Source organism: Passer domesticus, chromosome 15 (assembly GCF_036417665.1).
Source record: "Passer domesticus isolate bPasDom1 chromosome 15, bPasDom1.hap1, whole genome shotgun sequence".
Classification (NCBI taxonomy): Eukaryota; Metazoa; Chordata; class Aves; order Passeriformes; family Passeridae; genus Passer; species Passer domesticus.
Window position 1 is genome coordinate 8,268,625 of NC_087488.1, and position 25,816 is coordinate 8,294,440.

The 25,816-nt window shown below is 44.3% G+C and overlaps 2 protein-coding genes across 9 annotated transcripts in view; one reads left to right on the forward strand and one right to left on the reverse strand.

The window, feature by feature from the left end:
* Positions 1 to 965, forward strand: part of ABCC1 (ATP binding cassette subfamily C member 1 (ABCC1 blood group)) — a 45,301-nt gene extending 44,336 nt beyond the window's left edge. The window contains exon 31 of the mRNA XM_064390431.1: positions 329 to 965. Coding sequence (XP_064246501.1) covers positions 329 to 437 — 109 coding nt within the window. The 3' untranslated portion in view covers positions 438 to 965. The remainder of the gene's footprint in view (positions 1 to 328) is intronic.
* ABCC6 (ATP binding cassette subfamily C member 6) lies at positions 827 to 25,802 on the reverse strand. 8 transcript variants are annotated; one of them, XR_010348114.1, is made up of 31 exons: positions 24,861 to 25,079; positions 24,535 to 24,660; positions 23,792 to 23,929; positions 23,422 to 23,547; positions 22,781 to 22,842; positions 21,877 to 22,008; positions 21,332 to 21,544; positions 20,321 to 20,498; positions 19,744 to 19,905; positions 18,199 to 18,291; positions 17,596 to 17,799; positions 17,102 to 17,248; positions 16,301 to 16,388; positions 15,934 to 16,003; positions 15,170 to 15,296; positions 14,537 to 14,713; positions 13,912 to 14,079; positions 12,731 to 12,917; positions 12,240 to 12,303; positions 11,652 to 11,769; positions 10,854 to 11,061; positions 9,831 to 10,141; positions 8,968 to 9,167; positions 8,740 to 8,866; positions 8,084 to 8,185; positions 7,204 to 7,350; positions 6,591 to 6,749; positions 6,191 to 6,357; positions 5,560 to 5,754; positions 4,813 to 5,033; positions 827 to 4,730 (listed from the first exon to the last, which is right to left on the reverse strand). XR_010348114.1 is itself a non-coding variant. In XM_064390434.1 (31 exons), exons 1-31 carry the CDS (start codon positions 25,586 to 25,588, stop codon positions 4,925 to 4,927), a joined length of 4,536 nt encoding a protein of 1,511 aa, XP_064246504.1. In that variant the 5' UTR covers positions 25,589 to 25,802; the 3' UTR covers positions 827 to 4,924. The 8 variants fall into 8 exon arrangements, 4 of the variants coding, with proteins under 4 accessions (XP_064246504.1, XP_064246503.1, XP_064246505.1 ...); XM_064390434.1 differs by adding an exon at positions 25,535 to 25,802 and having other exon boundaries at positions 827 to 5,033; positions 24,861 to 25,037; XM_064390433.1 differs by having other exon boundaries at positions 827 to 5,033; positions 12,731 to 12,914.
* Between the last annotated feature and the right edge of the window lie 14 nt (positions 25,803 to 25,816).

A 25,816-nucleotide genomic window follows, 5' to 3' on the forward strand; every position in this document is an offset into this window, starting at 1 on the left:
TCACAGGCCCTCACACACCTTGACAAGAAGTGCTGCCAGCTTGCTTCTGGCTGGCTCAGAGAGCAGTGCAGAGCCTCCTCTGCAGGGGAGATGGGTAACACGTGCTGTGTCTGCAGATGGCTGGGTGACAATGCACCACACACCATCTGCAGGGAGCTGGGGAGGGACAGTGAGAGCCTCAGCCTGCTCACACAGTCAGCACTGTCTTCACTTGCAATAATGGCAATGCTGCAGTCTCTGTCTGTACACATCTAGCCATGTTCACTGGCTTTCTGGATCTTCTTGTGACCTTTTTTCCTTTTTTTTTCCCCCTCTCTTTGTTTTACAGAGTTTTAGTCCTGGAGAGAGGAGAAGTGGTGGAGTGTGGTACCCCAGACCAACTACTTCAGGAAAAAGGCATTTTCTATAGCATGGCCAAAGATTCAGGCTTGGTGTAGCATTTGAACTTGGCTATTTACTGTGGGGAAGAGGGAGGTGATACATTTGGAGAACTGTAACTCCTCCTGAGCTGGACTGAAGCACACAGCTGAGTTTCAGACACAGTGAAGTTAGCCAGAGAATGGCAGTGGAAGCAACATAAAGATGCAATTTTTTCTTATTTTTTATTTCTCCTTCGTATTGATTTTAGCCACCTTTAGGAGAAGCTCATACACTGTGGAAGACACTTCAGAGACTCCCATTTTTTGCCTGAAATCTGTCATACATTCAAATGTACAGCGGAGTGATTCATCAGAGAAATTCAGAAAAGCTTTTTCTTATCTCTTTTATGTTCTGAAGTTCCCTCCCTTTTTTTTTTTTTTTGTTTAAAACATTTTTGCAAATGCTAGTTATTTGCTTGTTTGTGGATTCCTCATTTCATGAGCCATCTATTGTGGGATGCACTTGGAACATTTTGTGGCATAAAGTACTATAGTCCAAAGATTTTTCTTCTTGTGAAATAAAACGTGTGCCAGACTTTCTCCTTATGGCATTTACTGTACATGGTTAATGCTTTATGCATTGTCCTAAAGGTTTCACGTGTTTACAGCATCGAGCAGCAAGTTCACTGTCATGTCAGTAGTGCTGATGTGAAGAAGCACAGTCAGCTTCAGAGCAGTGTTTCAGCATGTCTGGGATGACAGTCACTCCAGAACCAAATTGTGCAGCACTTGGTGCATTGCTGTGTGCTGATCTTACCCCAGCTCACTCAGGAATTCCGACTGGGGTGCCCATGCTGGTGACACCTGTGGGGACAAGGCTGAGCAGTGAGGCTGCAGGCTCAGGGTGACCTTGATTGTAACACCCTTGGCTTTGGTAGTTCTGTGCTTTCATAGCAGCTCTGCCACATCAAGGACCATTAGCCTTATATCAAAGAAACATGCCCTTCATGCTGCTGCTGTTGACTCTTAAATTTTGTGGGAAAATGTTCTGTTGCAGTTGGTTTAAAAAAAAAAATAGTGCTTTTAAAGTTTTGTGTTGGAAGGGCCTAACATTTAAAATGGCAATGGAGTCTGGTTTTCAAGATCTATGTTGAATTTTCATCTTTTTGTGGTAAGAAAAAAGTTACTTTTCTAATGTTGTGATTAGTCTTATTTTAAAGGAAAATGCTGGAAGAAAGCAAACTAAGTCAGATAGATCCAGATACTCAGCACTGAGAATGTGGACTTCTGTGATTGATATTGCTGACCTTAATACTAGACAATTGTTGTCCTTAGAGTAAAGCTATTTATTTTTTTGTAAATTATGACTCTCTGAAATTGAATAGACTGAAAATTTATTTGGTATTTTTTGTAATGACAATATTTGCAAAGAACTTGCAGTAAAAAATTGCTTGAAAGAAAATGTGTTACTTCTTGCCTTGTGTTTGACAAAGGGTTTGCTTTGTCAGTTCAGCTTTTTGCCTTGAGAGCAGAAATTATTGGTCCTGCTTAGACTGATAATTCTGCTTGTCCTGATGTCTGGGCTTGTTGGGGTGGTGGGTAAGAAGCCATGAGTGTAGATAGCTGTGCTGCAGTAGGGCTGCATTGTTTTGTGGTGACAGTGAAGGCTCAGCAGAGCAGGAGCCACAGTGCCGTGGACCTTTGTCACCCCCAGTGGTGCCCATGGTCTGCCACATCTCCTGAGCTTGCTGTGGATTTTCTCTGAGGAAATGGAACGAGCAGGGGCTGCCTGGGGAGTTTGGGGACGAGCTGTGAGTTACAGTTTTCAAATCCCCAAGCACTGGTGCAGCACTGTGGTGGACAGGAGGGTGGAATGCTTGGAACACATGGTTTGTAGGGGCAGAGCAGGGGCTCTGTGCTGAGGGCTGGGCTGGTGTTGTACACTAAGGTGGAGATGGAGCTCCCTGCAGAGACCCAGGGGAGCAACTGTCCATGCCACTGAGACCCTTTCCTGCTTGGGAACAGTCATCCTGCAGGAACACTTTGTGATCCTCCTCTTCCACCCCATCCTTGGAGAGCCCTGGCAAGGAAGAGGGAGAGGAGCTGCTCTACAGTTTAATTTACTGTATCTCACTTCAGTGCACATTGATATATCTTGGCTGACATTATTACTGCAAGGTGGAAGATTTCTCTTATCTGGAAAAGTTGATTCTGCCAAAAAAACAGCTCAGAATTTTTAGAAGACCTGCAAAACCCACCCTAATTAATGTATGTGATGAGAGTTACTTCTGTAAGTGTTCCCAGTCCTGACCCACACGAAGATCCTTTTGCAGAGTGACAGTGATGTGGCACAGCAACAAGTGTGCTTTGGGTCACTGACACCTTTAACATTTTGGCATTCCCCTGTGTCTTGTGACCATCTGGGGCACTGGGAATGTGACTTGCACAGTACATGTATGGCCTGAACTTGGTATAAATCAGTGCATGACACCTTTGATTTATCTTCTGGCTTTAGCAGTTTCAGTATTGCCTTAAACTTGGAATCATGGCACAAGGATTTTCTAAGGTAGCATTTCTCTCCTACATGGTATCTCCAAATGTTAACTCTTTTATACATTTTGCTTTAACCAACTTCCAGATAACTTCTGTGAGACTTGAGCTCCAGATTCATCACAGTATTTGGACATAGCCCTGGGGACTCCAGCACGTCTGAAACATGATGGATTTTTCATACATAATTTGGGGAATTGCTTTTCTTTTGCCTTTGCAGCACAACTTGATGTGTAAAGCTGATGATATTTTTGCTTGCTCTTACTTTGGGTTGGCTGACAGCAAAAGTGTGCCCTTTCAAAGGTTACCACTGTGAAAGTATGTTTTCATTATTGTCTCTTGTTGCCTTCCCTCTTTGTTACCCATTTAGGAACAGAAAATGAGCAATTAAAGATATTTATGTTGGAGATTACGGAATGCTAAAAGGTATCTGTTTCAGAATTACCCAGCAACGTGGGTTTGCCTTAGTTGAAAAGGAAAAATATGTAATTTTTATCTCAGTATTTCTAAATGCTCCTGGTTTTGAGATCCATTGATAAACCTTTAGAGTGCTTTTAACTTGTATCTGGGTTTGGTATTGTTTGTCTGTGCCCTCAAGTATGAGACTGGAGAAAGTAGAGGGAAGATCATTCTCTCCTGGTACCTGAGCACCAGCAGGCACTGGACCTCGATATCTTGGGCACTTGACCAGCAGGAACTCTGAACTGTTCTTGACTTGGGTGCAGAAGCTGTTGGAGAAGGAACTGCTGGGTTTTGCCAGTCTGGATTCTTTCTTGCAGCTGGAACTCTCCTATCCCCTCCCCACTGCCCCTTTCTGTGTTATATTTGCTCTAGTTTATTGAAGAGACCTATTTAAATACTTGATTCTATTTTTATTTCAGCTCTCTAGAAAATGGGATGCTTTAACAAAAGTCACAGTAAAGAGCAGTATCTCTCAGTGTGTATTGGACTGTCACATTGTCATCCTGTGATTCCTGAGGAGTCCTGGGGACAGCTCTGGCTGCAGACACTGTGGGAAGCCCAGGAAGCTTTTGCTTCTGTTTTGGTTTGTTAAGGCAACACCTGACAGGTGACCATGCCAGAGGTTCTGCAGCACCAGGGTGGAAACATGCAAGAGTCAACTTGCACTCAGGAGGAAAACAAGGGATGAACATCAGGTCAACAGGTGAGATCCTGCTGCTTTCCTCATGTGCTGCAGGGATCAGAGAGGAGGGCACTTCCAACCATGCAAATTCCTTGTGGCCAAATTCAGTTTGGAAGAGTTGGTGTCAATGTTTGGACCTGCCCTGCTGTGAGCACTTGGCAGTGGGAATGCTGCAAGCCCTGGGCAGGAGTGCTGGATGCTCTGCTGCCACTCCCAGCCACGGTCCTGTCCTGCCCTGCTGAGCCCCTGCTGGAGCTGGCTCTGCTCCTGCAGAGGGAGGGGGTGCATCTGATCCCCAGCTGTGACAACAGACAGCCTGTGCTCCTGCTAGGTGGCATCCTGCCTCCTCTTCCCTCCTGCCCCAGTGTTTGTGCAGTGCCTGGGTGAGCAGCCCTTAAGACATTGACAAAATATTTGTTCTGCCTGGAGCTTAGCATCAACTGCAAACAGTTAAGTTTCCTTGCTACCAGTTGAATTCTTCCTTGCTGTCCATAAAAATCTTTTTGGCTTTTAAAAATAATCTGTGTAATCTTGAAGTATGATGGATATTTGGGTTCCATTTACAGTATAAATTAGGAATGCTGTGGTCTTTCTCTTTTGACTTGTTTGCTTTTATACCAGAAAAGTATTTAAGTCCTGACTGGCTTGTTTTCAGCAATCAAGTGAGGTTTTGGTATCTGGAAACATAATGAAAGTGGAATTGCTGAGTTTCCTATGGAAATAACATGTATCCCAAGTTACCCCTTTCCATCTACTCACTGCAGTTTTGGCTCAAACAAGCTTTGGTTGAGTGTCAGGCATTTTAGAGAGAAACCAAAATAACTCAATTATGAGGTCAATTACTCCTGATGGTGGTGGTGCTATGGCTGAGTCATGCAAGGCCTGATTCTTCCATCAGTCTGTAGAACAGTCCCTTCTGAGCTATTAAGTGTTCTGGAGTATCAAATTCTGCTATCCGGCCATTTTCCAAGACTAAAATCCTGTGAACATTAAAAAGTGTAAGTTTGGGATTATACCAGCACCTATAATAAACCTACTAATTTCTACTTAGTTTTAAAATGAGTTTCAGTACTTGCTGGTTATTCAGCCAAGCTTTCCAACAGCTTTTCAGCTGGGAAACAGTGCTGGGATAGAAAGGGTTTCTGATGAGTGTTCAAGTGCTGAGTTTGGGAGGAGGGGTTTTTGCAGCTGAGACTGGAGTGAGATTTGTGATATTGGGTGTTTTAGTGTCACAACTCTCAGGTGACCAAGGAGCTGTAGTCATGGTTTTGCTGTCAGTGAGGGGGAGAGGGCTGTGACACAGCAGGAAAGCCACCATGTGGGAGCAAAGGATCTCTGATTAACCTGCTGGTGTCCTGCTGCTTTAAGAGAGATCCTCCAAACTCTAAAGCAAAGCTTGGAGGTTTAAACAGGCACAGGACAGCAATGGAGTTGCTGTTCAGCACCACGGTGGGGTGTCAGCCCCAGCAGCTGCCCAAGTGCTCCCCTGCTCAGAGATGTCCTTACCTGTCACAGTCCAGCACGGTGCTCACCCGGTGAGCGATCGTCAGCACGGTGCTGTCTCTGAACTGAGTCCTCAGCATGGACTGAATCTGGACATCAGTCTCTAAATCCACTGCTGCTGTGGCCTCATCCAGAACGAGGATTTTGGCTTTCTGCAGGAGTGCTCTGGCCAGGCAAACCAGCTGTTTCTGACCAGTGCTGTAAGTAAGAAGAGGGATGGTAAACTGAAGCCAGTAGTCACTTTTCCTTGGGGTCAGAAGAGATGATTCATTTGAAATCAATAATGAAAAGGTGATTGTTCCCTTTCTCTGAAAGGGTGATTGAGGCTGGTGGCACTGCAGGTAGGTAACAGCATGAAACAGCCTGAGGAAGGGAGGGGAAGGTATTGCTATGGCACCCAGAAGAGCTGCACTTGGAACAGACTGCAGGGTTTTAGGTACTGCACAAATGCAAACTACCACAACGATTAAGTCTGAAAGGTCTTCCTTAGCCTCTTAGGGTTTGATTTCATGCTGCTAAACAGGACAGTAGTGCAGCAATTTTTAAGGAATTAGCCTCCTTATCCAACCAGCTCTGTTCTTCTAGCCCAGGGGCTGGCACTGCCCTGTCATTGTCTTTCTGCACATAAAGGTACCTTAGGTTTTCCCCTTGGTCAGTGCACTTATGTTCCAGCTGCTCTGGCAAATCTGCAACAAAGTTCTTGAGCTGAGTCAGTTCCAGAGCTGTCCAGATGTCTGCATCAGTGTATTGGTTTAATGGGTCGAGATTCATTCTTAGGGAGCCAGAAAACAAAACTGGATCCTGAGCACAGAGACAGTACAAACAACTCCTGAAATGAATTATAAAAATGAGCTCTTGGGTCCTCCCTGCTGGGTGGGAATCTCTGGCTAATGTCATTGAATAGCAGATGAACACAACATAGAGGCCGTTTCCAATTTGGAGATTGCTCAATGTCCCTCCTCTCACAGAATCTTTAAGAACCCTTCCCAGGTGTTCAAGACACTGCTCAAGGATTTTGGAAATGAGATTCATACCTGGGGAATGACAGCGATCTTGGTTCTGAGGTCATGGAGACCTAGCTGGGCAATGTCCTGTCCATCAATGAGGATGGCTCCTTCTGCAGCTTCCACCAGTCGCAGCAAGCCCACAGCAAGGCTGGATTTCCCAGCTCCTGTTCTGCCAGTTATGCCAATCTGAAAAGTGCAGTAGGAGAACTTTGGTTTTGATGTTGATTCTTTTCTCACAGGTGGACAAACATGTCATGTAGTTCCTCCTGGCCTTTTGATGGGAGACAGCTTTGCACAGATCAGATCTTTAGGGCTGTTTGTGATTCATATGGTCTGGCAATACTTCCTTCAAATGGAAGCATTTATAGCTCACAATTGTTTTGTATGAAAAGGAATCACAAAAGCCTTTGAAGGGAAGAATAATTACAAGACTTAGCAGTTCGAACAGGGCCTTGATGTGGAACTAGACTGAAAAAGTGCAATTCCTTTGCTCTAACAAGCTGGGCAAGGTGTGCAGTGTGGAAGATGGGCTCCTGCTTTCTGCAGCTGCCAGGTTGCTGTAGCTGGGTGCAGGCAGGGGCTGGGTGCCCTGGATCTGGTCAGTGCCCAGCACTGCTCACACTGCTGGAGTGGTTTTTACCTTCTCGTGCCTGTTGATGGTCACAGTGACACGCCTCAGTGCTAACTCCAAACCTGGCCTGTAGCACAGGCTGTAGTTTCTAAATTCAATCCTTCCCTCAGTGGGCCAAACTTGCCCTTGAAGTTTGCCATTCAGAGTCCAGGGTGCCTGAAGAGATGGAAGCAAACAGCAGTGTTGAAGGCTGATTTAAATTACCCAATCAAGTAGCAATACTGGAATGGAGAGTTCATGAAGACACCTGTGCCAACTGCCCCCCAATCTCTTTGCAGCTTCCAAACCAGAAAAAGGCCTCTAAGTTTCATACTGCAGATGTTGTTTTTACTTTATCCAAAGATACTGGTCAGATTTTCTTTACTGAAAATGGAGATGAACATTTGCTTGCATGTCAGAGTTCTGACATTGAGTGGTTCAGTAACAAAAATTTATATGCCCCTATAAACAGGACTGTGAAAGCCTCCTCTCCCTGGGCAGCATATGGAGATATAATTTTAATGATTACAGAACAAAAATTACTGCACTGGAGACTTTCAGGAGTTAAAAGGCTATCTAGGAGCCACTACTTATCAGTGAGTTGCATCTGAAGTCACATAATAAATACTCCAAATATGGGCAGGAAATGTCTCATTCCATGAGTGTTAACAAGTGAAGCTATTTTAATGGCAATCCAGTGCATAACTGTCTCAAGGAAATAATGATCAGAGGTTATAAAACAAGTCTAGTCAGTTGGATAAACCCCAAATGCTGCAGTTCTTTAAAGGAAACATGACTGGCCTTTTAGAAGGGGAAAACTAGAGGTTTTTCAGCTGGAACTGAAAAGTTACTCATTGAGTTTGCAAAGATGTTCAGCCCCTTCTGGTAAGGTCAACAGTGGATTAGCTACCTCCTTAGGAGTCCTCAGGTATTCTCTCAGTCTCTCCACAGAAACAATGTTGTTCTCTACTTCTGTCCAGGAGCGAACCATCCAGTTCAGAACACCAGTTATCTGCACAGTGGAAAAGAAGCATTGGGGCAGATAAAATGAGCCCTGACCTCTGCTCAGGAGATACCTGGTACTTTGTCTTAGTGTTTATTTCTAAGGATCTCCTCATCAGCTAATTATATCAGAAATTTGCATTATAAATCCTTAAAATGCTAAAGTGAAGGCCAGGTCCTACCATAGCCTGTTCAGCATGTTAATAGAGAATTAAATGCTATTGACTTGGATTCTAAAAGATGGTGTAGCTATTTCTTAGGCTCTTGTGCAACTAGTCTACAGGCAGGTAAGACAGGCTCTGAAGACATTGCTTCAGCTGCCCAGGGCTTGCTTTGACTTATATCTTGAGTTCAGGTGCAGGAAGAAGAAGATGGCCCATACATGTGTTTATGAGGTTCTTGCCCTAAGGGGCCATGTGCTCCAGATGCTCTGGATTTCAGCAATGACAGCAGGATTTGGTAGGAAAAGGCATCTAAAAAGGCACAGAAATAGTTCATAACAGAAATTAAAATGCAGTTGCTTTTGATAAAGGCAAGCATAGTATTATTTCCCCACTGGGTTACCTGGAGGGCACAGGAAAGGGAGAAGCCAGCAGTTCCTGGGCTGAGCTGTGTCCTGCCCACAGCTGCAAACAGGGCTGCAAACAGCACGATGCCATTGCCCAGGAACTCCAGGTTTGTAGCAAGCCACCTGCAGGAGGAGGGGAGCACACAGCTGTTGCTGGGTGCCCTCTCCCTTTCTCCCAAAACATGATTACAGAACACTCATGGAGCTGCTGGGCAGATTTGTACCTGTCAGCAACAGCTCCAGGGAAGCAAATTCGCTGGTTCTCATCCACTAGGAAATTGCTCTTTGAAATAAACCTCTGCTGGTCTTTGTGAGCACGGATCACACTGCTGCCTTGGAAGGTTTCTGAGATGTGGGAGTAGATGGGTGACCTGCTGGCAGCCTCCATGCGCCTCAGCTGGCAGGAGGTGCTGACATAGAAGTGCTGGTACAGGGGGAAAGCAAGGGAGAGTCATTAGAAGGCTCATGCCTCTACAGAAGTACTCCAGAGGAAATTTGGGAAGGCCTCAACAAGTGCAATAGTATGTACTATCCTCATGTTACAAAACCTTGGGTGCATGTAGGAGCTGCCCCTAAAAGATGAGGCAGTGTTCCTACCTCTGTTATGTCCTGTCTTTATCAGGAATAACCCTGTGGTTGGGGCAAAGGAGCCAGGGTGCTGTGAACCCACAAAACATCTACAGAGCTTCTCCTGCAGCTGAGCCCTTTGCTTGATGGAGAACAGAGATGTTCTTGCCCCTCCCTAATGCTCAGTCTTGGCAATTAAAAAGTAGTGTAGGAATTCTGCTCAAAGGAAAAATGCTCTTGGTCTTCATGTGATTCACACCAATGGAGATGAGGGATATAGCCTAGGTAGGATTTGTTTTAGACATGAGAAAAACACAAGCTTGTTTGTGAGGGCTCTGGGGTGCTTTGGAAGGCTGAGATGATGTGGGAAAGGGACTGACATTACTCTTGCTCAGAAGCAACTTGAGATGATGCAACTGATTTCTGCATGCCTTCTCTCCCAAGAAATGGAAGGAGGCTTTCTGCAGGGCCATGGCTGTGCTGCTCAGCCTCTCCTGTGTGTGTACCTGTGGGCTCCTACCTGGAATGCTGCATAAAGAACAGTCAAGGGCACTATGGCCATTGCTGCCCATGGTGTAGCCACCACAATCACCAGGTAGATCTCCAGTAAGTTGAACAAGAATCCCAGCACGGACTTGAGCTTGTCAGGGATGACAGAATCCACAGCATCCATGTCTCTGGAGAAGCGGTTCAGCAGGTGTCCAGTGGGTGTTTGCTCAAAGAAGAGCATTGGGGATCTCATGACATTGCTCAGCAGCTGCAGGAAGAGCTGGTGTGAGGCTAACACGCCCCCCAGCAGCACTGCTGCTGTGCAGGCAAACCTGCCAAGGGCTGTAAGAGAAAAGAAATTATTATTACTAGGTCTGAACAAACCCACCTTGGAGTTCTCCTTAGCAAGATGGTGGTTTCCAGTTACTCCTGTGAACGCTGCACCAGTGTGCATTCAGGAAGGTGCAACAGGAATTAAACCTCACTTTAGCAGGAATTAAATCAAGCCTCAGAGTTGCAGGGTAAGCTGCCCTTTGTGTAGGGTAGTTACCAAGTGCCCAAAGACCTACGCCAGCTTGACTGAGGGGCATGGATTCAGGAACTTAAACATGCAGGACAAATTATTCATTCATCACAAAATAAGCTTGACTGGGATTACTTTAAATTGCTCAGTGATATTTTTTCTTTTTAAATAGTGACCAGAAGAATGGTGGCTATTTAAAAAGAAAAATATAAAGAAATGTAGAAGTCCACAAGTTTCTCTTCTTTTCTCTCTCTTTGATGTGACATAAGCCAAGATTTCATTCAATGTAGCAGTGTGAGGTGGGGGCAACAATTCAGCATGGAGAAGAGCCTCCACTTGAACTTTGATATGATTAATTTATGCTGGAAGGATGAAAAGAGATAAAAAATGAAAAGAGCTTTAGGGCTGGGGCCAAAAGCCCAGGAAGCTGAAAGCCCAAGGGTATGCACTTGTTTATATTCCGAGAACACATCCTGGATATGGGACAGGGAGGTGGGAATACAGAGAATTAGGTGAGCAACTTCAACACACCTTGAACCACTCCTAAAGCACCGAAGACTCCAAGTCTGAGCTCTGTGTGCTGCTGTGTCCCGTTGTGCACGGGGTCATCTGCCCAGAGGCTGAGCCAGTAGCCCCGGGAGAAGGCCACGGCCTGCTGGCAGGCAAAGGACAGGAGCACGTACGCAGCCAGCGCCCGGCCTGCCGCCTGCAGGTAGGCTCCATACACCCCAGCCCTGACCTGCAGACACACGTGGGCACAAAGAGGAGGAGAGGAGGTTGTTAGCTAAAAAAAAAGGCAGCTCTGAAGCAAGGAGTGATTTATAATGGGATTTCTCAGTGATATGTCACAGTCACAGCAACCGTGTTGATTCTTGTTTTTCTCATGGATGAATAATGAAGGCATAGTTAAAGAAATGACTAATGAATGATTATTATCAATGGATGAATCTTATGCAATAGGCTCATGTTACTTCTGGAATACATGTAAGGCTTTCTTTATGTCAGGCAGTGGTTTTCCTGTGTGCTGGTGTGAGACAGAACTGTCATGTCTCCTGATCGTGTGGCCTACTGATCAGGAGAGGTGAGGAGATCCCAGTCTGGATTGAGCTGGGGTTCCATAAAGAACAAGCTGCCTCTTTTGGAGTTTCTGACTTCTTGCTCTCATTTCTTAGTACAATATGTCCTTGTCTCAGTTACAGGGCACACTTGTACAGCTCAGCTGACTGCCCTGGCTCTGGTCTAGCTGAGGCAGGGAGCTGGCCTGCCTGCCATGGGTGTGTTATCCACAAGGAATGTGTCCTTGCCTCTACAGGAAGGTGCTGTGCTTACCCTGCCGTGCTGAGTTCTCTCTGCCTTGGTTAATGCTCCACTGGTGGCTGCAGCACTGGTGCAGTTTGGGCTCCCAGGAATGGTCTCCCTTCCCACAGCAGATTTTACTGAATGACCACTTCATGAAGAAAACAAAAATCCTTTCAATTTTCAGCCACCCATCCACACTTAAATCCATGTCTATTTTGAAGGCTGCAGTTTTCAGGCTCCTCCAGAGTGTCCCCAGCCACTGTCCATGTTTGTCACAAGGACTGGGCTCTGTCAAGCCACTGAGCAGCAGAAAAAAGCATTCACTCTGAGGATGGTTTGGGATCAGCCTGACCTTACAACCCCACAGGGAAGTGACCAGCAACCAAATGTATCAAGGAGCCTGTCCCTGAGCTCTGTCCTGCCTCCTTGTGAAACACAGAAGTCAACTTCCACATTCAAGAGCAGGTATTTACCTTTTCTTGAGTTTTGCTTGTTTGCTCTTGTTATTTATTTACAGATCAATCCCAAACCTGTATCATACTCAGTAAGAGCCTCTGTGTAAGCTTACATGGGCTTTTGGAGTAAATTCTTCAGTATCTGAGACTGCTTTAAGCTTACCTGAGGGGTTTCTCCTGAGATGGACCATTTCCAGTGGTGACAGTGCCTTTAGTGTCTCCCATAGCTGTGAAATAAAAGTATTTTTTTCTAAATGTTTTAGAGTCCTGTTTTGTCTTATACAGCCTTTGAAATACTGGTAATATATTGAGGTAAGATTAATTAAAAAATTGTTTCTAAAGGTAGAAATATCAAGGTGAGGCTTGAAGAATAGCACATACAGTGAGTAATAGTTTATTATTAGATTTACTAATAGACTAAATTTACTATTTACTATTAGTTTAGTAATAGATTATTGTCTACTAATATGGATTCAAGAGCCAGTTTTGAGGTGATGAGTCAGCTGATTTGACAGTCATATTTTTCCCCACACAAAGCAACACCTTACTGTGATTGGATCTCAGCTTTAAATGTCCATAATATAACAGATGTTATATGAAGGGAACAATTGACTGATTAACCTAGGAGGAATGATTCCAACCTCTCTGGGTTACCTGCAAAACCACCAGGTGGCTTCTCTTCTGCAGTAATGTGTGAATGAAGAAAATCTGCAAAGGCTCCATTTCTCTGTAGAAGTTCTTGGTAGGAACCAGTTTCTGAGATCATTCCATCCACCAGAAAAACAATGTTGTCCACTTGAGGCAGAATGTTGATTGTGTGAGTCACCAGCACACGAGTCTGCTTGAATAAAGAAGGAGCAGTCACAATTGTTCTGCTGTCTGGTATCAGTATTTCAGGATCAAATTTAGGCCTCAAAAAATCATCAGCCTGAATGGAATTAAAGGGTATTTCCTTTTATTCACATTTCTGAGCATTTTTGCACAGATAATTGGAGGAAATGATGTAAGAAAAGTAATTTTTCCCTAGATAAATTGGCATATTCTGCATTTCTAATATACAGTCAAGCCCTTTGAGTACACCTTATGTCTGATACATTGTTCTTAGGAAGTCATTCTGTTTCAATACAATAATTATATTCTGATACTTGCAACCAATCTCATGGAGAGAAAGGTATTTATAATTATATAAGTTTGTTTTAATTGGACTTTGTAATGCAAACTGCCTTCTTCCAGTTTCCCTTCTATAATGTGAAACTGACTCAAGTGTTTCTAGGCAATTTCTAGTATGAATCCAAAGAGCTGCCCTAGCATTCCTTCTCATGTAACCATGCTAATTATCCGAATAGCTTGACAGCAGAGGAATACCAAGGAAAAACAAAACACAACCAATGCAAAAAGAATGGAGAAGTGTTTAAGTGATGAACATTTGGGTGATGAGAAGTGTAAATGTGCCCCTGAACTATTCAAAAGTAATGACGGTGATAGAATTTGGAAGAGATCAGGCAGCTCCTCTGAATTGTGCTAGAAATTAATCTCAAAAGGAGGGAAGGATGTCCACAGAAGACCAAAGAACTGTAAACTTGCTGTGAAAGTAAGGCTGGCACTAGGCATGTGGTTTGCATGAGGATGAAGACAGCCTTCCTTCTCCTAAATGAGATGCCCTGCAGTATTTGCAGATGCTGTGTGGCCTGCAGAGGTTCCCCAGTTCCCCTGCTGCCACTGCAAAAAAGTGTTTGTGAGTTTGATAAACAGCAACCTGCCCTACTGGAAACGTTTTGGGGGCTCTGCTAATCAGAGCCATTGTGCAATTGTTTATAGTTCAGGTTCATACACACCTTGTCCTTCAGTAAACCATTGGGTCCAAGAACATGTTCAAAAATGTGCTGCCCAACGTGGGCATCAACAGCTGACAGGGGATCGTCGAGCAGGTAAATCGAAGCCTTCTGGTACACGGCCCGAGCAAGGTTCACTCTCTGCTTCTGCCCTCCAGACAGATTGATTCCCTGGAAAATGTACTGACTCTGTTCATTTCAAAGCTACAGCATATTTCCCAACTGCTGGCTTACTTTTACACTGATGTTTTATGACTTCCTTATTTTTAAATCAGTTCACCTCCCTCCCTCCAAATAGGGCTCTTGCCTGCCTATCAAGAGGCAGAGTCTCTTGAACAACTCTTTCCTGCAAAAGAGCACCCAAGAATAACCTGGATGTGTTGATTTTTCTCTTAAACATCTCTTATTTCTCTGGTTAGGCTGTCAGAAGTGGGCTTAAATTAAATAAAATCATGGCCTAACTTTCCAGAAATTCCCGAGCACCTGCCTCTTGTGAGTTTAGGGTTTTTTGTGTTTTCATTACATCTCCCAAAGTTGTAGTTACTCGGGGATAGATGTTTTAAGCAGGACACCTGAAGTTGTAGCTACTGAGGGAAAAGTTGGCCAAAACATAAACCCAAGGCAGTACCTTTTCTCCTATTTCACTCTTCTGCCCTGCAGGAAAGGTCTCCAAATCAGGGTGCAGTGCACAAGCCTCTATCACTCTATTGAACCAGGTTTCATCCATCTCCTTCCCAAACAGAATATTATCTTCTACTGAAGCATTTAGAACCCAGGCTTGCTGGGGGACATAAGCTGCAGTGTCCTATGAAAGTGGAAGAATGTTAGCAAACTTTTCCATAAGGTCAACTTGACACTGTGAGAACCCATCTTTGAAGAAAAGCTCTCCCAGTTGTGGAAATCTGGAATGATCATCAGCACTGACAATTCTCAGAAGGCTTTGAAAAATATGAGTGCACTGCTATTACCTTACAGGGGAGTGAATAGAGGTGCAAGTACAGGATGCAATTTACCAGGATGACAATTCAGCTCACTGTCAGAGGGAGAAATAGAACTGGATCATTGAAGTATTGTTCCAGTTCCTGTTCACAAAGTTCAGGCTCATCTGAGAAGTCTGCAGCACTTTCAGATAACTAAATGTGGACTGATACATACAGCCTGTGTTAAAATTCATCACATCAATGTAACTGATGCTGTGGTTCCTACCTTACAGTTCCTGAAAACAGCCCAATTAGAAGCAAATGCTGAGGGGAAAATTCACCTTGATGGTCACGCAGCCCTCGGTGGCCTCCAGCTCGCCCAGCACCGCTGCCAGCAGGGAGGACTTGCCAGCACCCACCTGGCCAACCACAGCCAGCAGAGAGCCCTGGGGCACGCTGAGCTCTATGCTGGGGGAAAAGATCAGTCTCTTGGCACATTTTAGATACACTTTCTGAAAGCAAATTATTGTACTTATTATCAAAATTCTTGACATTGTTGGGCACATATTGAGTAAATCTCCTAATTTCATCCCTTCAGACACCTCCGACCAGAAAGTGTTCACCCACATCCCCATCTGAGTTTCATGCCCAGATCCTCACTCTGGGGATAAGCTAGCCCAAAGCACTGGATGTAGAACACTCCTGAACAGCAAAACTTTTCAAAGCTCTTCTTTTCTAAAATGTCAATTTCTTTTGCAATAAGCATGTAGTGATGTCATATATGATATCTGCATTCCATCTGTTCTACTTTTTTGCCTCATATCACTGTAATTTCATATTTGGCAAGAAAACTGTATAAAGAAAACAGCCCCCATATAATAAGGCAACATCCAGATACAGGCACCTTTCCATTTATGTGCTCCTCAACATAAAAGCAAAATTATGTTTTATCTGATTTTATAATTTTTAGAATTCAACACTGAATATGAAGCAAACTCAGAAGACTTTGGATATTCCCTGGTTTCACTTAGGCCTTCAGGCCTTAGTTCATCCAGCATCCACCCTGACCTACAGTATTGAGGGATGACTAAGGGTAAGTCTGTACCTTCTAAGACAAGGAGAAGTTTCTTTGCTCCAACAAAAAGTCCCATTTCTTATGGTGATACTTGCCTGTACTAAAACATGAAGAGAGACAGACCACTTGTAAATGCAGAGACAGCTACAGAAATGTCCCAATTTACATAATTTTATGTTTCAGTGTGTATTAACGTTACATAAAATTAACCTTTATTATGAAAAGAAGGGGTATATCACCAGATTACATTTCATTGTTAGAAATAATGAGGCCAGAGAGATAAAGTGACAGTAAGAGGCAAATATTTTTCTCTTGGCTATGGTAGACACCCTGAGTAGAAGCTGAACAATGGAAATTACTCCTCTTATAAGACAAAAGGGCTAACATAAAAGCTCACCACAGCCAGAAGTGTTTCTGCTTGAGCTCTCAGGATTCAGTTCTTCCAGATTCAGAAAAGCTGCTAAACGGTTTAAGGAAACTTTGGCCTGAAATGAAGCAGCACACAGAAGAAAATAAGATTTAGAGTAGAAAGGGAGCAAAAACCCAAAGTGAAGACTCAGTTTGAAGACCCACTTAGAATATTGACTAGTGCTATGCTGCAGATGCTACAGCTTAGATGGCCAAAGGCAGCTCTTCCTTGTTACCTGCTTTTACTTCCAGTTAGCTTAGCAGAACCTCCATATCCTTCCCTGTGCTTCTGGTTCAGTGAAATTGGCACTTTTTCATCCTATTCTTCCTGCAAACTTTCCAGTGATTGCTTTTGTACATGAAAATCTGTGACAGTCTTAGAGTGTAAGAGGAAAATGAATTTCCTAATTTCTTCCTGAACAGTGAATTGCTTTTTTTTCTCTGGCCTGGACCAGCAGAGTCTCCCCTATGGAGATTTTGTTCCACCTGTTCTGATTTCTGTGATTAAAAACAGGACTGGAAGCCCCTCTAAGGTCTAATGGTGCTTGTGCTGAGCTACAAAAGACTTATGAGTAATTCTTGTTGACTATTTTGTCAATATAAAGGAACCTTTCAGAAAAGCAATGCCTCAAAGTACCTTTAGCTGCAAGCCCTTGCACGTCACCATTTCACAGTGGCAATTAAATAGCTGATGTGCAGAGCCCTAAGAAACCCCTACCTTTACCTGTTAATGGGGATATGTAAAAAACCCCTAATGGTCAAAGGAAGAGGAACAGGGCCTGCAGGTAACCTGGACAGCAGCGTTGATGGAGAAGGGCAGGAAGGAGTGGGCAGTGTTGAGGATGTTGATCAGTGTCAAGGACACAAAGGCCTTCTCAGCATCCAGCACGTGTGTGTTGTCCACCAGGGTGTAAACAGCAAACATGACAAATGTGATCTGAAAGGGAGCAAAGGACAAGCAAACCACTTGCTTCAGAATGGATCAAGGGTGACAGGCCCTTCAAAACTCTGGGACCCATTGGGTTAAATCCAGGCTATCCTCTCTAGGTGCCTGTCCTGCAGGTACCACAGGCAAAGGTCTGGCATGTTGGTGACAGAATTAATTTTGATCACTGGATGTTTGCTCTGCTTTAAGGAGGTTTTGGTGCAGCAGCCACAGCAACTCCTGTGACCTCCAGGCAGATATAATCTTTAGCTGTCCATAGGAAAAATCTGTCCAGGCAGGAGTACAAAGGAAAAGGGAAGTAACAGCATATGTTTTATGTAGGAAGGTGATCCACTCACCAGGAAAGTTGATGAATGGAAGGAAACTAGGGATGCTGAGAAGAGAATCTGAGATTTTTTTAAGGCCTGAAGTTCTTGCTTTCGGATTCCAAATACTTTCTCCATGAAGGTTTTCTCCCAGCCATACAGTTTGATTACTTTAATGTTACTGAGAATTTCATTGGTGAGTTTGGCCCTCTCATCCTTATGTTTCATCTGGGCTTCCTGTAATAAATGTTTGAGTTTTATAATTTAATAGGTTTAATATTTAATTGTGCAATTATTCTGAAGAAAAATACCTTATTCCTGCCTTCAAGTCCTGAATAAATTTCCCTGCAGTTGATCTGTGTATACTGTTTTGCTTAAGATTCTTCTAGGCTGGGAAATATTTTACTTTTCATCTTCAGAGCTTTATTTTTACTGGCAATACATAAAAACAACAGAAAAGTAGGGCAAACATAGTAAAAAGGCTGAACATGGAAAAGCTAACTCTGAATTTAAAGAAATTTTGCAGGCTTCAAATCCTCCTATGTTACTTCAGACTTCATGTCATGGTAAGCATGAATAAATATAAGTAATCACATCACTCAGTAAACCACTTCATTTTTATGAAGGAAAATGTACCTGAAACTGACTCCTCTTCTTGGTGATCACAAAATTCAGAGGCAAAAGAAAAAGAAATACAGCAATTGCAGTCAAGGCAGATGGCCCTAGAAGCTGCCAGGAGAGAAAAGAAAAGAGAAGGAACTTCTGGTGATGACTATGCAAGACTGCTTTTCATTCCCTTGCTTACCTTCCCTCTTATTTTCTTATTTGAACTTGTGCATAACAACCCTTTGGCTAAGCCTTTACTGTAATCTTGCCTTTGCCTTTCCAGGGAGTTGTGCTCCTGAGCACTGTGGATTGTTAACTCTCCAAGCCGGATAACTCCTGTCATCAGGCTGTGCTGAATTTATTCGCTCCCTTGTTAGGAACTAGATCGGAGCTGAAGGCGATCCAGAGGCACGCTGGCAATTCAAGCCATTCCCGGCTCTTCTCCTCCATCCCTGGATGCGTTCAGAAGGACATCTTGTGGCTGCCCTGAGTAAGTGACCCCAGACAACACCAGATTTTCCTTCAAAACAAACCCAAACCCTCAACCAAGTATTCTTGCAGCATAAATAGCCCAACTTGTCTGCATGAGGTGAAATTGTGGCATTATCCTGTGCCATTATCTTGGGACAGCTCTCGGACCCCAGGGCTCAGAACAATTATGTATCAACACTTGTTTTTTATGGGTTAGTTACATCTCCCTAGGGATGGCTGGAGTGGGGAGTAACACATAGAGATACAGGTACTGTCTGCACAAATGGTCTGTGAGCAACAGCAAAGGAAGTGCAATTATGCTCCAACCACATTCAACTTGTTAATGTCATTAGAAAAGGGATGATGACTTCACAACAGTCTGTACCAGGGCTACTGATTTTCACAGTCACAGCGTCCTGCTAGGCATGAGGCACAGTCCATCCTGGGTAGTAAAGGAAGGCCTCAAAGGCCTCTGGAAAGCTCCTGTGAATCACCTGTCTCTATACTGCTCAGAAAACACCATACATTGATTAAAAATTTATCTTTTAGATTACCATCCATTATTTATCATTCAGGTTTTGCTCTCTCCTTGCTGAACTCCTTGATACCTATGAAAGTCAAAGTATCCAATACTCTTTCTGGATGGCATGTAACTTTGCTTCAAGCTCTTTCACTGATCAGGCTTCAGGATGAAGTATGTCAAGTTGCTATTTCAGACCATTCCCCATTATGTTCTGGGACTGTGCCAAGGAGCTGGAACTAGACTTTCAGCCTAAACCGGGTCACCACCTTTTGGTTGTAAAGAGAGGTGACAGGAAAATCTGAAGCAGAAGTTCATCAGTCAGCTCACAATAACCATACTCACAGACTCCTAAAAGAGACTGAATGCTGAATACACAGGTGAGAAGATAAACTGAAGGATCAGACAAGGATTCTGTATCAATAAAAATATCTTTCAGAAAGAAAAGTGAATCCACTGTGCTACAGAGCTAAGAAAAATATGGCAATTTCATGTAATTCAAACTAGTAAGTATAATTTTGAAACCTCATTTTTCCTTTGATATTTAGAATAGAAAGGAATTGATAAATAGTGTCATATATTACCTGCCACAAGAAGACAAAGCAGATGATAATCCGAATAGGAGCCAGCCAGGTCCCATTAAAATAGATAATCAGATCCATTAGCTTTTGCACATCAACAGATACCAGATTAACAATTTCACCTGTGGTTGCTGCTTTCCTTGAGGCACTTGACATAACCAGGATCTAGACAGAGCAGAGAAGAAAGAAAAGATATTATCAAACAATAGCTTTGGTCCAAAAGTCAAACATCATTCTTTTCCTCACAGAGAACAAAGAATGAGAAAAATGTCAAATCCCAGGTATTGAAAGCATGCTGCTACCTGGGCCATGTGACTTCACTTCAAGATGAAGCATTTACTCCTTTTCCCCAGCCATCATCTACAGCATAAGGTGATTTTTGCTCTTTCCTTTTCTTGGCTTTTCCTTCATAGGGAACCTCTAAAAAATGTACCTGCCATGTACTGCTCAGAGATGAATCCACATCCTAAAACTACTTTCTAATGACATCTCCCCTGATATTGCTATGGACAATGTACATCATTACTGCTAAGGCAGGGCTAGAATAAAAGCACAGCTAAAAAAGGAGCTGCAGCCTCACCTTCCTGTACACAAGGCCTGTTAGTGCAGTTCTCAGCCTCAGCCCCAGCACAAGGCACATGTACATGTAGCGCTGCTCAAACAGAGTCTGGAGACAGCCCAGCAGGAACATGCTGAAGGCATAGAAGTAGCCAAGCCAGCTCGGGGCTGCCTGATCTTCAATGAACTTCAGGAAAAGGCTGCAAGACAGAAGCCAAATGTTACTGAATCTACACAGTACTGATGAAATATCACACACACAAAAATAAACTGGCAGAAATACTGGTGATTTTTCTGTATTCTCTCTGGCTGAGGATTATCAGTGAATAGCAGAAGAATTGGAACATATAACATCCTGATTTTTGAAATTTAACCACTCATAGTTTTGAAGCAATCTCTCATCTCAGCATCCTTTCTGGGTAGACCTCATTTTCAGTGTTAAGGATGGCTCCTGATTTGCATGAATTTGTCAGAAATATGCAAAGTGCTAGCTGTAACCTTAGGGAGTCACTGACATTTCCAGAACTTCTTCTAATCTCAGTGACTAAGACAGAATTTTTGCCCATGAAAATATAATGTAATGCAGGTTGGTGTTGTACCAACAGAACACAAAGCATTTTATCAACTAACAAAGCTATTTAAGATGTGTAGGATGCACAGCTGTGCTCTTTATTAGCCAGGGAACATAGAGCCTTAAGACTACAGGAAGTAGCAAGTGATGTGATATACAGAACCATCAAATAACTCCTGTTCTGGTGATGTTGTCAGATGGCTTGGTGCATCCTGTCCTTCCCACTGCTGGAGCACAGCAGTGCAGACAGTGTGCACAGCTTCACACAGTGGCTTTGTGTCTTCTCCTCCTGACTTGACAGTGGGTTTAGCACAAATGACACCTGAGCTCCCTTCATCAGCAAGAGAAAATTTCAAAAAGTCACTGTTTGTATGTCTGCAGGTGCTGACATACACATCTCTGAGCTCATACACAGAACAATCCTGTACATGGGACAGAAATACATCTTAAATGTGCACATACCTCAGTACCTTCGGGGTGGAGAACAAGAAGACATCACAGATAACTAAGCAGACCGTGCTGAGAAGGAAGTAAGTTCCAAACATGCTCCAAAACATTCTCAGTAAGGGCCCGATCTGACTGTGCTTTGATTGTAGTAGAGCCTCTGTCTCTTCAGCTTCTGCTATACCAGTTTCAGTTTTCTGACCCTTTTTAAATGTGGCAGACTCCATTTTCCTGAAGGAAGAAACAATGAGAAAGTTACCTACAACTGGAGAAAGCTTGGGAATTTTGTATCTTCAAAAAATCACTAAATAGCTCACACTGGGTCTCACACCATGCCCAGTATTAAAAGCTCATCAAAAACTGACCTCTCTCATGGAAAGTTAGGTCAGTGCTTCCAGGAGTGGAAGGATGTTCTCCAGCACATGTTCTCCAGCAGATTTTAACACTTAAAATCAGATTTTGCACAAAGGGACTCACACAGCAGTACCTGTGAGTGCATTTGCTTAGATCATCTAGAACTGCCCAGCTGAGCCCATGATGTGCTCTCCAAATCAAATACTCACTTCTGGGTTCTGCTGCGACACTTCTTCCACTCTCTTTCTGCCCAGGCAACAATTTCCTCAGAGGAGTCCTGTTTCCTCACTGGCCACAAGTCATCCACACCCAAGGCCTGCTGAGAGCCCTTCCAGAGGAGCCTGGAGGACACAGACTGCAGTCAGGGGAGCACAGCAGGATCTGTGCTCTGTGTGACTCTTTCAGAACACAGGGGCATCAAGGCAGTGCAGCACAGAGAGCACACAGCACTCACATCCCAACACCACTCAGGACTGTCCTGTCCCACAACAAACACGAATGTCAGAACAGCAGCTTTGCTTTGAATCCCTAGGCTATCTTCTGTCAGCACAATGGGGATTTGGAAGTCAGCCCTAACTTCTAGTCCATACTGAGAGTCTTGGGTAGTGGAGTGGAAAGTTCAGTTTAAATCTGCCTGGGCCTCCTGAAAGGCAGATGAGACCTGATCACAGTGGACATTAAGGAATGTCATTGATTTACTTCTGAATACTCAGCAGCACACTGGGCCTATGCCCTGTCCTCCCCTTTCCCAGCAGTTGTGACAGCAAGGTCTGTCAGGCAGAGAGGGTTGTGCTTGGTGTACAATTATCTTTTGAGATTGATGAGATCTATTTCAAGATTGGGAGGGCACTGGAGGGGTAGTTGGGAGGCAGAAGAGAATTATCTAGAATCACAAATTTGCATTTTAATCTATTTTGAGAAAAGTAAATTAAATTTCTGTAATTTGATCTTGTGAGAATACCTCACAAGATAAATAATTTAAAGAAATAAATTAAATCTTCATAAGCTAACTCAGGGCTATTTCCCACTGGCTACCACCTACACCCTCTCTGATCTCTGATGCTGCTGTTTTTTTCTGCACTTGTAGCAAAACCACGTCTTCTGGTTTCTTACCCAGAGAACCACCAGTATGTGATTTTGGAAAGAAAAGAGCTGCTGGCTTCTGGGCACTGATTCTGATGGGAGAGAAAACACGTGTTATTTATATAGAAAAGGAAGAAAGGGCATGTGTCAGATGAATATAGTTCCCTTCTGTGCTTCCCCAGGAAAAGCAATCAGAGTTATCCCCCTTGCCATTCATTGAACCAGAGTAAGTGCATTGAGCCTCCAATGGGATTGGAAGTTTTTTAGGAATTTGACTTTGCATAATGTCTCAGATGGAAGAACAAAGAATATAATTTTTCATACCCAAATACATTTATTTTCTTAAGCACAGAGCTTTTCCATACTCCTATCACCAACAGAGTACTGCAGCACAGGAGAGCAGCACCAGGGGAAGCAATAGAAGCTCTAACCACTGGTTTCAGTGACAAGACACATGAGTATGGATAGGCTTTTAGTTCTGAAAAGCTTACAGAGAGAGACAGAGCATTGTTATCCCAAATTCTGCCAGTTACCTTTTAAAACTGTCAGCTTCTTTACAGAATGATGCATCTTACATCACGCAGATACTCATGTGTCTGTGTATCCCCATACATTTAAAATCCTGTTTCAGCAATGAAGCAAAGCATTAGAAAAAGCTACCTTATACTTACAGGACTGTTGTCAGCTTTAGAGAAGAAGGGAGGATGATCAACTAAGCAGAATAACACAAGTTCTCCTAGCACCAGGCCAGTGTAAAGGTAAGCTGTAACATGGTGGAAATGGTCTTGCAGGAAGCCCTAAGGAACAGAATACTGGTGAAAATGAGGTAAGAACCTTCATGTTTAACCAGCAGAGAAAGAGTTTCTCATGTTCTACCTCTGCAAACATCCACCACAAACATAAAGTGCCATGAACCATTTTTCTCATCACATATTTTAAAAGAGGAGTTTGATTCTCTCCCTTGCAGTCAGTAAGACAAAACCAGCCCTGTTGTTTAGAGACGTTGTAGTCTGCACATTAAAGGTATGTGATCTCACTTACTCTTTCCAGAGCATGCTGAATTTTGGAACTAAGGATCACAAGTGCAGCCACAAATGAGAGCAGCCAGTAAATCAATAGGACCCCTGAAGACTGGATGCCCATCATTCTTTCTGCTTGGGTAAGGAACAAGGCAAGGACCTGTGAGGAAGTACAGATTTGTCCAAATAAATACCTGGTAATGGAATGCCAAACATTATTATCAAATTAATGACTAAAATAGAGAAAAATCAGTTAGCTTCTTGCCCAAACATTTCAAGATCTTCAGAGTTGCAGTATTGTTCCTAAGAGGCTAACACTGAAAAGCTTTGTGTGCAATTTTGCACTCAAGAAAGTCTACAGAGAAGGCAAGTAATAAAATTACAATTGGGCCAACAGGCTGGAATGACTGAGGCTATGAAAGTGCAATGACAGAAGGGGGAATAGGCACTGATTTATTGAACAGAAATCACATTTCTTTCTAAACCATATTACATCCCATACTGTGGTTCTGAGAAATGAAATCTTGTCTCGTTGTGAGACCTCTTTCTAAACCTTACTGACACCTCAGCTCCTGCCAGGTGTGCTCTGCCCACAGGGTCTGCTCCAATTCCAACCCCCAGCAGCAAGGCACAAAGTGCATCCCCAGCCTTCTACTCCCCATCAGCCAAATTTGTGCTCAGAGACAGCAAGAACCATGGGAAAGACAAGCTCTGTCCCAGGAGGGCTAAGCCTGGCCATCTGCAGACAGTCAAGGGAGGAATTACCATTGTGATTCCCACCAGAGCAGGGCTAATGAAGAGTGCTGAGGGCCGTGGGATTCCTTGGCTTTTCTCCCACACCATGAAGAAGACATTAGAAAAACACAATATTACCAGGATGAATCCAAGGACCTGGGCAGAGACAGAAAACACACACTGGAATGAACTGAAATGCTGGGACAATCTACCAAACTGTATGATCCAAGCTGCCTGGGCAGCAAAAAAAAAACCTGCAGAGATGGATCATCAGGAAAGAATTAATAATTTAGGAAAGTTAAGCTCTGCATCGAAGTTGAGATAATTTAGGACCAAACCCTGTGCTTTACCCTTACCATTTTGGCTTTGAAGATGTGGGACATCCTGATGTAGCCTTTGTTTCTGTGTCGAAGGTACCAGTAATAGAAGGGAAAACAGATCCAAAGATAGGCACAAGGGATCCAGGCAACGATGGAGCTCTCGAAGCACCAGGTCCCTCCTGGAATGTTTGTATGCCATGTCTGGTTCCAGTCCTGAAACAATGCAGAAGTGAAGGACATGATGCAGAGCAAGGCTGGGGACAGGAGTCTCATGATAGAAAGAGGAAGGAGATAATGACTCGCAAACTATTAGGGGAGTTCATCAGCCTTGGGGATGGAAACCCACGCGAGTCCGGACTGATGGACTCACTAGAGCCCTTTCAGAGGTATCTCTGTAGTGGGTCCGGGCTGGGTCCTCACTCGCAGCTCGGCACATTTACTGCAGCTGAGCGGTCTGTTCGGCCGTGGGGCGAACACCGTCCCGGGGAGGCAAAGTCCGCTCCGCAGCCGCCCTGACGGAACCACGGCCGCCCTCATGGCGGAGCGTGGGCCCTGCCCTCAGTGCCGCACCCGCTCCGGCCCCGCGGGGCTCGGGGGCCGCCCGGTGCCGCGGCCGCATCCCTTCATCCCCTCATCCTTTCATCCCCTCGTCCTTTCATCCCCTCATCCCCTCGTCCCCTCGTCCCCTCATCCCCTCACCGCTCACTCACCCGGGGCGCGGCGGGGCCGTCCCGGGGCCCGCACAGCGCACTGCCCGCACCCATGGGCGCTCCGCCCGGGACCCTCGGCCCGGGACTCTCGGCCGGTGCCCGGCGGCGTTTCCTGGCCGGGCAGAGCTCCGGTCCCGCCGGCTGCCCGGAGCCCCGTCCGGCCGCGCTGGGCCCCGTCCCGCTGCGGCCAAAGTCCGGCCACGGCGGCAGCAGCGCTCCCGGAGCCCCCGGGACTGTCGATTATAGGAGCTCTCTAAGCACAGACACAGAGTGTATTTTAGA

What these genes read in the sequence shown, in the direction of transcription:
- ABCC6 (XM_064390434.1), bottom strand. Translation starts at nt 25,588, where the DNA reads ATGGGTGCGGGCAGTGCGCTGTGCGGGCCCCGGGACGGCCCCGCCGCG. An exon ending in TTCTTTATGCAGCATTCCAG is followed by an intron (nt 9,168 to 9,830) that starts GTAGGAGCCCAC and finishes CCCCTGTACCAG; the next exon opens with CACTTCTATGTCAGCACCTC. An exon ending in ACCTGAGGACTCCTAAGGAG is followed by an intron (nt 7,351 to 8,083) that starts GTAGCTAATCCA and finishes CCATCTCTTCAG; the next exon opens with GCACCCTGGACTCTGAATGG.